The sequence below is a fragment of the Carex rostrata genome, chromosome 12, assembly GCF_964058835.1.
Source record: "Carex rostrata chromosome 12, lpCarRost1.2, whole genome shotgun sequence".
Lineage (NCBI taxonomy): Eukaryota > Viridiplantae > Streptophyta > Magnoliopsida > Poales > Cyperaceae > Carex > Carex rostrata.
The window spans coordinates 10,023,773-10,036,896 of NC_135929.1; the positions used below are offsets into that span (position 1 = coordinate 10,023,773).

A 13,124-nucleotide genomic window follows, 5' to 3' on the forward strand; every position below is an offset into this window, starting at 1 on the left:
TCGTTCGTATATTTTTTCCGTAAATCCTGCTCAGCCTCAAGATAAATATCATCAAAGTCGTCATCATTAAGGTCTGAATCATAATCATCACAATCAAATTCACTACCAATTTCTCCATTACCAATATCCTCACCAATTTCTCTATTTTCCTCATTAGAAACCTCATTTGCATTAATTTAATCACTATTATTACAATTACCAGCACCATTGCTAGTTTGCCTAACACCACCAACAATTTCTCCTTTTCATGGACTCTCACCATACCATATCCAACGTGTCTATTAACTTCTAAACCCATTACTAATCAAATGATCTTTAATATCAATAGAGTCAACAAACGTTTTAATATTAGAACATTCACGACAGGGACAACAAATAGTTTTTTCTTCCTTCTCTTCCCCCTGTCTCTCAGCACAATTTATAAATCCATCAACACCCTTCCTAAACTTAGGACTATTACGCTATCCTACGCATCCATACATCCAAATTTCCCAAACCCTTTGTGTCTCGCGATCCATATCTGCACATAAAGATATAAAATAAGAACAAGATTAGTTAATGTCTTGCAACATTTCCATTCATGGCTTATATATAGGACTGGTGCAAATTATAACTCACTCTTTGAATGCTACGTCTCATTAGTGAACAAATGTAAGCAAATTTAGCATTTAAGAAAAATTCGACAGCATTTCCCTTATGTTCCCCAAGCGGTCAAAGAAATGAACATTTTATAAGTTAATTTATAAATTATTTTATATATTCAATTTTTTTTTATTTTTCTTTGACCGCTTGACCTTGTAGCAAATTAACTCGAAACTTTCAAAATTTTGCATATACATGAATCACTCATGAAGTACATGAATTTCAACGGTTTGAATTCGACGTTTGACGTTAATCCGATATACTTTTGGAGTTGTGCTCACCAAACTCTCTTGGTGAGCACATCACACCCTGGCTTTACTCTCTCTCTCTCTCTCTCTATATATATATATATATATATATAGAGAGAGAGAGAGAGAGAGAGAGATGGGCTATGGTACATTGCAATGCATATGCATTTTTGTGCATTTGATCATAAATCACCGGATTCAAAGTCCAAATGACCAATCCAAACCGTTCATCTTATTCTCCATATTAATATGTGCTTGGAGACCAAATTTTACATTTTTTGGAATTTTTTTACTATTTATTAAGCCACTTTGAAAATCACTGATCCAACGGTAACAGTAAAATCAAAAGGCACCGTTGGATCAGCTATTTTCAAAGTGGCTTAATAAATAGTAAAAAATTCCAAAAAATGTAAAATTTTGTCTCCAAGCACATATTAATATGGAGAACAAGATGACTGGTTTGGATTGGTCATTTAGACTTTGAATCCGGTGATTTATGGTCCAATGCACAAAAATGCCTATGCATTGCAATGTACTATAGCCCATCTCTCTCTCTCTCTCTCTCTCTCTCTCTATATATATATATATATATATATATATATATATATAGAGGTTGGCTAAGATCAAAGTGGTAGTTCCTGAGCTTTGGTGCTACCAATTCGTTTTTCAACTTTCAAAGTTCAAAACGTCGATCCGAACCGTTCAAGTTGTTCTCCATATTAAATTGTGATTGGAGACCAAATTTTACATTTTGCTGAATTTTTTTACTATTTATTAAGCCACTTTGAAAATCGTTGATCCAACGGTGGCTTAACAAAACAGTAAAATCAGAAGCCACCGTTGGATCAGCTGTTTTCAAAGTGGCTTAATAAATAGTAAACAAATTCAGAAAAATGGAAAATTTGGTCTCCAAGCACAATTTAATATGGAGAACAACTTGAATGGTTCGGATCGACGTTTTGAAATTTAAAAATTGAAAAATAAATTGGTAGCACCAAAGCTCAGGAACTACCACTTTGATCTTAGCCAACCTCTATATATATATATATCACCTTAAATTTGTGTACAAGTAGCTGCTCGCTTTAAATTCGTTCACAGGGAGACAACTGGAAGATAAAATTGCTAAGGACCCGCCCTTTTATATTTGGAGAACACCATCGGTTAAACTAATGTACATGCATGGCCTAGGTTCTAATTATTTACCACCACTGCCACTAAAATATATCTTCATCGGTCCAGTAAGGATATCAGTCAGTGTTGATCAACCCAACACCAACGGATCATATAACACACCAGATGGTAAAAGTAATCTCCCCAGTGCCATCGCCCGTTTAGCCAAACCAATATTGGATAGTCATCCAGTACTATCTGTTCGTGAAATTTAACTGATGGCAAAGGAGGGGGTCTGTCAATACCATTGGTTGTTTTTATTGAATAGACGGTAAAAAATTAAAAGTAATTACAACGTTGCCACTCGTGATGTACACCATCTGTGCGGAAGCACATCCGATGATAAAGGGGCGATGGTAAATTTGTTTTTTGTAGTAGTGTTTGTTCCCATCAGTGTGAAACTGCCATTTTTTTATATCTACTATTAAAAAATAACTTTTTAAACATTAAATTTTCAAAAGGGTACGATTGGAATAATTGCCAATAAATCTGATATTTGGTGAGTCGTATTGTGTTAACAAATAATGTTGGTAAGGGAAAATTGGATTCATAATGTTTTATCATTATTCCATTTTATTTTCTAACAAAAAATTAGAGGAAAATGTAAATAACATTTCTTTTTAATACGAGGAGAATTTCCTGAGAAGAATGCAAATGGGTAGAATTTTCTGACTAGAAAGAAATAACAAATTCGGTCATCCGGTGAAATTAAAATTCGGGCTGCTAATGATTACGGTTCGGCTCAAACTCGGCTCCGCTCAATGAGATAAGCAAAATGATTCGGCTGTAACTCGGCTCACTTTTGAAAAAAAAAAAACTCGGCTCGGCTCGGCTCATGTAAACACTTGGCTTGACTCGGCTCATGTAAACACTTAGCTTGACTCGGCTTGGCTCGTGAGCTAGCTCATATTTGTACTTATTTTCCTAGGTTTATTTTCAAGCTATTGTCTTTTGTTATTTTTCTAGATCAATCAAAACACACTTGCCTCCAAATTTCGTAATTGAATTCCAAGAAAAACTGCATCGATTCCACTTTGTGACATATTAATTGTCAATTAACTTATCAGAGCTGATTTCTTCGAAATTTTAATATCCATAGTAGAATAAAATCTAGACTCAGTCTTCCATGCAAAGATTTTTTTTGCATATGTCACTAGGAAATAACTGGTTTTTCCACTGCTTTCACATTTTTTTCACCGATTTCAAATTTTTTTTTTTTTTAATTTCAAAAGCGAACCGAATCGAGTTCGATTTTTTTTCAATTTCGAATCCGATTCGTTATGAAATATTGAGCCGCTCAACTCATTAATTTGTGAGCCGGCTAAATTCATTAACAGCCCTATTTAAAATTGCTAACCAGTTTGTAATGTGGCAAAATTGCAATTACCTAACAATGCGGGCTGTTTTGCGTAATTGGGTGCCAGCTGTAATAAAACGGTGACTCAGTGAGCACGTGGTCAGGGATAAGGAAGTGGGAAATATATATGTATATTATTGTCTCCAAGTCTCGATTTCAAGGCTGGAATTATTATTCAATACAACTACAATATTGTATAGCAACACATCATAATGCAAGAGAGTAAATTTGAATAAAAAAAGAGCAGCTCGTGATCTTGGGCAGTGAATTCTGGATCTTGCCTCCCATGTGCGAGATTCTTCATCTCGGGGAGTGAACTGTGGATCTAGCCTCCCACGACTGAATGGAACTCTGAATCTCAAAATTTGCACTGCTCTATCCCATTTCTCTTTTTCAAAATCTTTTCTTCTTCTTGCTTAAGCCTTTTAGTTTTTACTCTGAGATACTTCCAATTTCCAAACCAGCAATGGCAGACCTGTTGCTATCATCTCTGATCCCAATCGTGATGCGGAAATCAACAGATCCACTGGTGCAGCGGATGGGTGAGATGTGGGGCGTTGATGACCAGCGCAAGAAACTCCACCGCAAGCTGCTCGCGGTACAGGACGTACTTACCGATGCTGAGGAGCAAGGGGATGCTAAACCGTCTGTGAAATCCTGGCTGGCCGAGCTCAAATCAGCTGCCTATGATGCTGACAACGTTCTCGATGAGTTTTGTTATGAGGAGCTGCGCCGGGATGCTGTGGCACGCGGCCATAACTTATGTTTCGGTAAAGTAAGTGGTTTTTTCTCTGTTGAAAATTCAGTTCTGTTTCGGTACAAGATGAGTAGAAAGTTGAAAGAGGTTGTGGGGAGGATTGATGAACTGGTCAATGAGATGGAGAGGTTCAAATTTGTTCAAGGCCAGCAAGGGCGTGCTCTTCAGCATGTCGGAACCCATTCTTACGTAATTGAATCTGAGGTTATAGGGAGGGAAGGTGATAAGGACAAATTAGTGACCTTGTTGACTCAGGTGTGTCCGAGTGAGAATCTCATGGTCTTGCCAGTAGTTGGGATGGGAGGGCTCGGAAAAACCACCCTTGCCCAGCTAGTCTACAACGACCCAAGGGTAAAAGACCACTTCAAATTACTCGTATGGGTTTGTGTGTCAGAGGAGTTTGATGTTGAAGCTCTCACAAAATTGATCATTGATACAATAGTTCAAGAGGACTGCAAAGTTCCCCGTAACAACATGGAGTTGCTCCAGAAGCGTTTACGTGAAGAGATACACGGAAAGCGATATCTTCTTGTATTGGATGATGTTTGGAATGAAAATGGAGACAAGTGGGAACAACTGAGAAATCTATTGAACTGCGGTGATTCAGGGAGCGTTGTGCTTGTTACCGCGAGGAGCGGCATAGTGGCAGATGTAATGGGTACAATACCGAAATATAATTTGGGATACTTCAATGAGGAGGATTCATGGAAATTATTTCATAGAAGGGCCTTTGGTATGAGAGTAGGAGAATGCGAAGAGCTTGTTGAAATAGGAAAAAAGTTGGTCAAGAATTGTCAGGGACTACCGCTAGCCATTAAAACACTTGGTAGCTTAATGAGTTATAAAAATGAGGTAGGTCAGTGGTTAGCAGTGCTCGAACAGAGCATGATATGGGAAAATAAGCATGCTAATGATGATGGTGGTGTTTTGCCAGTATTGAGGCTAAGCTATGACCACTTGCCTTCATACATGAAGCAATGTTTTGCTTTCTGTGCAATATTTCCAAAGGATTATGTGATGAAAAAAGAAAAATTAGTTCAGTATTGGATGGCCCATGGATTTATTCCATCTGACGGGTCGGGAGGTCTTGAAATGTCGGGTAGTGATATTTTTAATGAGTTGGCTTTGAGGTCCTTCTTCCAAAATGTTGAGAAAGTTTGTTGTGGCCCATTCAGTAGATTTTACTCACAAACCACATGCAAAATGCATGATCTTATGCACGATCTTGCACAATCTGTGATGAGAGATGAATGCCTCTCTATTGTGGGACCATTACAAATGAAGAATACACCCAAATGCAATGCGCGACATATCTTATTGGGAATTCCCATGGAAATGAAAGTAGTCATTGAATGCTTTCCTACTACCCATAGTCTCATTTTATCTACGGAGGGAGAAGTGGAAGATGTTGGATATGTGAAATCTAACTTCTTACGAATACTAGACATGAGATACGACTCTATTAAAAATATGACGACCCTGAAAACTATGAAGCACCTCAGATATCTCGAGCTTTCGGTGAGCAATTTGACAACAATATCTGAAACAATTAGCACACTCTATCTTTTACAAACTCTTAGGCTCTATGATTGTGGAAGCCTTTCAAGACTACCTGAAGGAATGAGATATATGAAGAGCCTTCGGCATTTCTACATTGATTGTTGTTTTAAATTGAAGTGCATGCCACCAAGCCTCGGAGAACTACAATATTTACAGACATTAACATATTACGTAGTTGGAACTGGTGTACAAAATAGAATTGGGGAACTCAAGACCTTAAATCTAGGGGGTCAACTATGTATCTATAATCTAAGGGAAATACAGGATGCTAGAGATGCAAGAGAAGCAAATATGGTTTCTAAACAAAATTTGGAGCACTTGAAGCTATGTTGGGGATTGCCGGGCAGATCAAGACCTACATTTTGGGGCTCAGAGGCAGTGATTCTTGATCTTGAGGTGTTGGATGCACTTAAACCTTGTAATAAGTTAAAAACTCTACAAATCGATGCATACAGAGGATGCAATTTTCCCGTCTGGATGACAGAGTATCAAATGCTGGAAAACCTAGTAACACTATGTATAATTGAATGTAAGTGGTGCACCAGTGTACCACCATTGTATATGCTACCTCTTCTTCAAACCTTGTACATAGCTTTTATGGATAATTTGAGGCATCTTTGTTGTGGTGCATTTATGAGTGCTAAAGGTGGTGAAGATGCACCCATAACTTTTCCATCACTGAAATCCTTGATTTTAATGTGCATGTCAAATTTGGATTGTTGGTGTGAAGGTGATGTTTCGAAAAAGACATCACTGATTTTTCCTGTGCTAACTGAGCTGCGGATCATTAGTTGCCCCAAGCTAACTGCCGTACCTATCGCACCTTTACTGGAACAAATGATAATTACCGAAAACCAAACACTATCGTGCTCTGTAAGTAGATTAACAACTATCCGCATGCTCACCCTTGAAAGTAGAGGTGGAAGGGAGAATAATGCAGATAAAACTCTCTCTTTTAAACCTTGGGTGTCTCTCGAGAAATTAACTATCACAGGATTCAACCACATCATACCACCAACAGATGGAAGAGAAGGTGCAGAGCTGAGTGTTGATGTTAATGCAACAGCTCTTCGAGAAGTATCTATCAATGATAGCAACTTTCTTTTCTCTTCTATTCCATCCAACTCACCTTTATGGTTGTGGAAATGCTTCAGATTTATTGAACATCTTGAAATCAGAACTTGTGATAGCCTTACCTTTTGGCCAGAGGAAGAGCTCAGTAATCTCATATACTTACAACAAATAAGTATTTCCAGTTGCAGGAACTTTATCGGATCATTATCGGAGCCACTTGTAGAGATGTCGACAAGGCAAGTCCTATTGCCAAAACTTAAAGATTTTTCTATCAGTAATTGCCCGAATGTGGTTGAAGTTCCCAAACTGCCAAGATCTCTTGAGAGTTTGGACATGAATGGTTGCGTAAAGCTAGAAAGCTTACCAGAATGGTTATGTAGTTTGATGGGTCTCAAAGAGCTACAAATTGCTTCATTTAAAAATTTGAACTCCTTACCGTCAAGCATAGGATGCCTAATTGCTCTTGAATCTCTCTTGATTTATGATTGCTTCAACCTAGAATCTTTGCCAGAAGGGATGCTAGGTCTTGAATCACTCAAGACCCTTAGATTATACAACTGCCCCAAAATAAGAATCCTTCCAGAAGGACTATTACAGCGATTAAGGAGCCTTGATCGTTTAGATATCCATGGGTGTCCCCTCTTGCAAAGGGATTTGCAAAAGCACGGCAAGTATTGGCACCTAATCTCTGAGATCCCAAATCTACAGATTGAAGAAGGGGGTCGACCCAGCAAAATAGGAGACCTAACTCGCTTGATGTCATCATGCAATATCCCTTGTTCGTCAGTGCGATCTTAAAGATATCATCATTTGTGAGGTACATTTTCTATCATATTTCTTAAGAGTAAGACAGGAATCTTCTCACGTAGCAAATTATAAATGTAGGAAAAATTAGCAACTTTGGTGGTGAAATCCAGTACTTGATACGGCATTTGTCATATTATGATTCATATTTAACTTGTAACATGGAATCAATATAATTTGTCAGCCTGAATGCTCTGCTTACAGTTGCTCTGATTATTTGGCCAACTAAGATTAGTAGTCAATTATGATCCACTTCAGTTCGGGTCTAATCTGGAATTTTTTATACAATAAAATGTTAAAGTATCTGAATTAGCAGTAGTTTTTCTATATTATCCATGCATTCACTAAATTGGACTAACTTCTCTTGATTTGTACATTCTTTTGTAGAGACGTGGAGTTGGGGCCGCTGATTTATCAGTTGAAAGTGACCAAAACAGTATGTATTTGATTTAACACTTCTTTAGATATCTACTTTGACATTTTTGAAGTTCAAATCTGAAAATTATATTACCACTGTGTAAATTGCAAAATATGCTATGCTGTTAGAAATTGCGGTTTAATCAGGCATGGAATTTACTGATATGGCCGTAGATTTTGGTCATATGAACTGTATAAAATCATTTTGTTATATTGTATATTATTACTTAGATCACAACTTCCGAGTGTAGTTGACTTAATTCTCATTTTTACAGTAGTTCAATTTGTGCTTAGAAAGTAGGGCCAATTTCAGTTGAGTCTAAATTGAGTCTAAATTAGTCTTATTTAAGAATCCGAATCTGCTGTAATCCCGAAAGGGATTACAGGACCCTGAAATTCCAATATCAACCCTTCAAATATTTTCTGCACAGATATCGAAAAAAAGTAAGTTTTCATGCACAAATCTCGAGAAATACTAACGGTTCAGATTGGGATTTCAGGGTCCTGTAATTCCCCAAGAATTACAGCAGATTTATTTTCCTTATTTAATGGTTGGGTATCATTTACAAATTAGCAAAATATATTTGCATTAGTCTCAATGCTGAAAAGTTTATGCATGTGTTACGTTGTTGCCTTGGTAAATAATAATTTTCCTAAATTGATTTTGCTGGGAGTTAACTTGAAAATTAACACAATTTTTTCATGATTGTGATAGAAGCTCAGGGTTGTCAAATCTGATATTTTCTGAAAATTGTGTTCTTCAAATTATTCAGGTGGCTATTCATTCTGGTGTCTACACTATGGTGCAGCTTTTTTTCTCCTGTGGATAGCAAGCACTGAATAACTTTCTCATGTGGGACTGTTTGTCACATGGAAATCTTGTTGATTAGTGTATGAAATGGTAAGAGAGTATTGGAGTGAGTATTAATGGTTTGATTATCCCCTTGTAATTGTAAAGACTCCTTGATATAGTGAATTTGCGCCGTGTGCTTCCATGGTTTTTTCCCGAAAGGGTTTCCACGTAAATTTTGTGTCTCTCTTTTATTTTCTGTGCTTGATTGCTTGCTTGAGTTGGCTTCTTGTTTAACTTTCATATTTCTTCATTTGGTTTGGGTATTGGTGTATGCCCGCAAAGTGTTCGACGAAATTACTCCTTGAAGTGCTTCCGCGTGTGAACCCCAACACTATTATTATTATTTTATTATTTTTAACAATTAAGAAATTAATACAACAGGTTATCACACTTTTGTTTTTATATATATTTATGTCATCTCTGTCTTTTATTTGGTTAATTACTTGAGGGATAATCTCTCTCTGTTTTTTTTTTTTTTTTTTGTATACTTGTATATTTTTCACAGATGCTTCAGTCGAGATTTGTAGTGTGATAGAATAAAGAAGGAATATCATTTTCTTGTTTATTGTAATTCTCTAAACCAAAAAAGTAGTTACAAGGCTATATATAAATTCAGAAGCATAAGAGTTGAGAGGTTCATCAAGAAACACATATACCTCTATTTCAATTCAGTTTATGCCAGGCCGCATAGTTGTTGCCCCATATTTTTTCGCCACATTAAAGATATGATAAGAAAAAGGATCGAAAATATATAAAATGTCTTAGCTCTAATTATGCTTCTGTAACTATCAAAACATAAATCTCTCCAACAATCCTTGGAAGTACAAAAAAATAGTTTGGACCATATATATAAATTTTCTTTAACCTCAATTTATACAGAAGTAAAATTGATGTAATAGTTAATCTATGTGAAACGCACTTGGTGCAATAGCACGAGCCCTTTAATTGAATTCTGAATAAAATCTAAAAGATGGATGGTACCGGGGCCTAAAAGTTGATCTATGTGAAAATAGAGCCCATATTTAAAACAATTGGTGGCTCACTCATCTTCCTGTCTTAGTTGCAAGAGAGCAACTACAATGAATTTTTTTAGCAATTTACATAAGATCAATTTTAGGTTATAGTTTGGCACCTCTATGTTTGACCTTTAGGTGATTTTTGTGACCAACGTGGTTTTATCAAAGAAAAAATGAGTTATTTTATGATAGAAACTAGCACCCAACAATTGTCATGTAGGGTAACTGGCCATGTTTTATAACTTATGCAAGAATTACGGTGTTCCTCTGAATAAACTGTTTTTCTTTTTTTAATTCTCGCTGAATTGGTGTTAATTGACACAGAATACATGGATGATGGCAATGATGTCTCCAAATTCAGGCTCATTTCTCGCCGTAAATCCACGAGACTCAATAAGTCTTCCACCAGTACGACGACAGATGAGCCCCACACCACGCCTCCGCTTCACCGAGAGCCAGCAGCTACCCCGCTGGTAACTCAGCCAGATGAACCCCACACCACACCTCCGCCTCACCGAGAGCCAGCAGCTACCTCGCTGGTAACTCAGCCAGAGGAGCCCCACACCACGCCTCCGCCTCACCGAGAGCCAGCAGCTACCCCGCTGGTATCTCAGCCAGACGAGCCCCAGCCCCCATCAGCACCACCATTTCAGCCGGATCCTCGTGCACCGTGTACGAACCGTAAGAAAAAGTCAGCCGCCAAGTCGAGCACCTTGACAAACCCTAGGAGATCCAAAAGACTCAACCCCAATGCATTACATCCTGAGGTGTCATCGACTGGGCCAGAGGCGGGGGGTTCTGCGGTGCCACCGGTACGTGAGCCGATTATGACTGAGGTGTCAGGTACTGGTCCAGAGGCGGGGGGTTCTGCGGTGCCACCGTTTCGTCCTGAGGTGTCGAGTAGTAGTCCAGAGGCGGGGGGTCCTGAGAAGTCACCGGTGCGTGAGCTGATCAGTCTTGAGGCATCACCGGTGCGTGATATGGAGGATTCTGAATCGTCACCTTCTGAAGATGAATTTAACTTTGGTGAAAGGCCCGTGTGGATGGCTTACCATAGTGCTTGGCTGGATGAGGATGAGATTAATCCTGAGGAGGCACTGAGTAAAAAATGGGAAAGTCTTGACAGCCACACCGGGTCAAAGATGTGGGATCAGTGGGTGCATGCGGGCCAGACAGCCATATCTGGCACCCCTCAGCCAGCAGCGAACCACACTGTGGATGCCTCTGAAAATGAACCTGAGGAAGGTCAGTCGAGCGAGCAAAAGTTGTTACTGAATGATGACGGCGTTCGGAGGTGGCACAACCGTCGGACCCTTCGCTCTTGTCCCGAAGCTTTTACACTATCCGGGCTAGAGCTTGAAGAGTCAGCGGCAGCTGAAGGGGCAGGTAGTAAGGGAAAGAGAAAGAGATTGAGAAAGAGGAGCAAGGAGAAATCTGACGTGAGGTGTGGGCGGGGTCCTGGGAAGCCTCGTGATCCCACTCGTCTGAAAGACAGACCAGAACTCATAGTCGTTGGTGACGGGGAGTTCACAACCTTGCCCCTCTGCACAAAAGTCATAACCATGATCCGGACCCTGACTTTGGAAAACCTGCCAGGTCCTTATAGGTCCTACCACACATTTCCAAGTAGGGTGAGGTTGGCCATCCTAAAACAGTTCTTGCAGAGGTATTCATGGGGGAAAGACCAAGACATCGGACGTTGTCTCGATGTTTTTGAGAAAATAGCAGCGGCGAATTACGTATCCCATTTGAGTGAAACAAGAGCTGCGTACAAACTGAAATACAGCGAAGATAAAGCAGCATGGAAAGATTTCCCTCATCCCTAGTGCAAAAATGTAGAGCACTGGAAGGGCTTGTGTGACATTTGGTCAACTGCCAAATGGGACCATCAATCTAAGACCCACAGTAGAAACAGAAAGGAGGCACCCTATCCGCTCTACCATGTGGCTGGTTCTAGGAGTATGTATCGGCACAAGCTAGCCATGGTACTCATTTTGTACATTAACATGAATTATTGAAAAAAATGATTTATTTTATTAACATTATATACATACTTGCACAATTTGCAAAGCAAAGAGAAGGGTACAAAAGTGTATAGAACAAAAATGCTAATTTTAGTTTGGATAATTAATGAGTTGACCAAGAGTTGTATATATTTTGTTATGGCATCTTTCGATATGTTCTGCCTGACTATATATATACACACTTTATTCCATCTTTGTAAAGGCACAACATTTTAGGTTTAACTTAGGTGCTAAAAGGCTATTAGTCAAAGCCCTATACAATTGTGCCATTTTAGTCACCGAGACTGTGCTAAAAGGCTATTTAGTCACTTTTAATTAATTAATCGTGCCATTGCACCACCAGCAATATAGCAGTACTGTATAATTAGTAGATTCATTATTGGCCAAAGATTTGAATGAATAAATTATTTGATACAATATGTGCCATTAAGTTTTGATTGCAACACATCGTGTTTAAATTACAGAAATTATATGACGACCTTAAGAAGCAGTACGGTGGTAAGAAGAGCGATGAGGAACTATGGTCACTAGCTGTCAAGGGAGAGGACAAAAAAGAGAGGATATTTGGATTTGGCAATAAATGCATCACCAGCAAAGCCACCCGTGTCTTAGAGACATTAGAGGCAGACATGTCCAATCCAACCAAGAGTGCCACCTCTGCTAGTGATGCAGATAAGAAGTACTCAAAGGATGAGGTGCAAGATTTACTAGCAGCTGAACGTGCTCGGTATGCTGCTGACATGTTGGCCCAAGAGGAGCGGCACAAAAATGATCTGGACGAGCTTAAGAAAAAGTTTGATTACAACACGGACTGCGTTGCAATGCTATTCAAAAAAGTCGGCTGTCCACCTCCACCGCCACCTCCAACCAAAGAAAAGGTACTCCCACATTATTTGTGATACATTCATATTTGGTTTAATAATACTTCTCGTCTTGGGCAGGGTTCGTTAACTGAGGGCAACGGCGGTGAGGGCCACGCGGTGGAAGGGTGGATGACACACAACCCTGAGTGACATCTCTGGAGGGAAAAAAAAAACAATTGGGAACTGATTAGTGTGGGGTTGCAATGGACATGTTAATTGTAATAAACTTTAATTAAGTAGAGCAAGTACTCTGATGATTGTAGTAAGTAGAGTAAGTACCGTGATGTAGGATTTGTTTAAGTAGGATGTGTTTAATCTAGGATGTGTTTAAGTAGGATG

General features: G+C 38.9%; 2 protein-coding genes across 2 annotated transcripts; both read left to right on the forward strand.

Annotated features, from left to right (window-relative positions):
- The first annotated feature begins 3,585 nt into the window (after nucleotides 1-3,585).
- On the forward strand, nucleotides 3,586-9,181 carry LOC144563611 (disease resistance protein RGA2-like). The gene is made up of 3 exons (XM_078313093.1): nucleotides 3,586-7,625; nucleotides 8,000-8,048; nucleotides 8,803-9,181. The coding sequence occupies exon 1, from the start codon at nucleotides 3,884-3,886 to the stop codon at nucleotides 7,604-7,606; it is 3,723 nt and encodes a 1,240-aa protein (XP_078169219.1). The 5' UTR covers nucleotides 3,586-3,883; the 3' UTR covers nucleotides 7,607-7,625; nucleotides 8,000-8,048; nucleotides 8,803-9,181.
- A 1,046-nt stretch (nucleotides 9,182-10,227) lies between these two features.
- On the forward strand, nucleotides 10,228-13,124 carry LOC144563612 (uncharacterized). Its single transcript, XM_078313094.1, has 3 exons — nucleotides 10,228-11,883; nucleotides 12,387-12,800; nucleotides 12,864-13,124. The coding sequence occupies exon 1, from the start codon at nucleotides 10,228-10,230 to the stop codon at nucleotides 11,722-11,724; it is 1,497 nt and encodes a 498-aa protein (XP_078169220.1). The 3' UTR covers nucleotides 11,725-11,883; nucleotides 12,387-12,800; nucleotides 12,864-13,124.

What these genes read in the sequence shown, in the direction of transcription:
- LOC144563611 (XM_078313093.1), top strand. Translation starts at nt 3,884, where the DNA reads ATGGCAGACCTGTTGCTATCATCTCTGATCCCAATCGTGATGCGGAAA.
- LOC144563612 (XM_078313094.1), top strand. Translation starts at nt 10,228, where the DNA reads ATGGATGATGGCAATGATGTCTCCAAATTCAGGCTCATTTCTCGCCGT.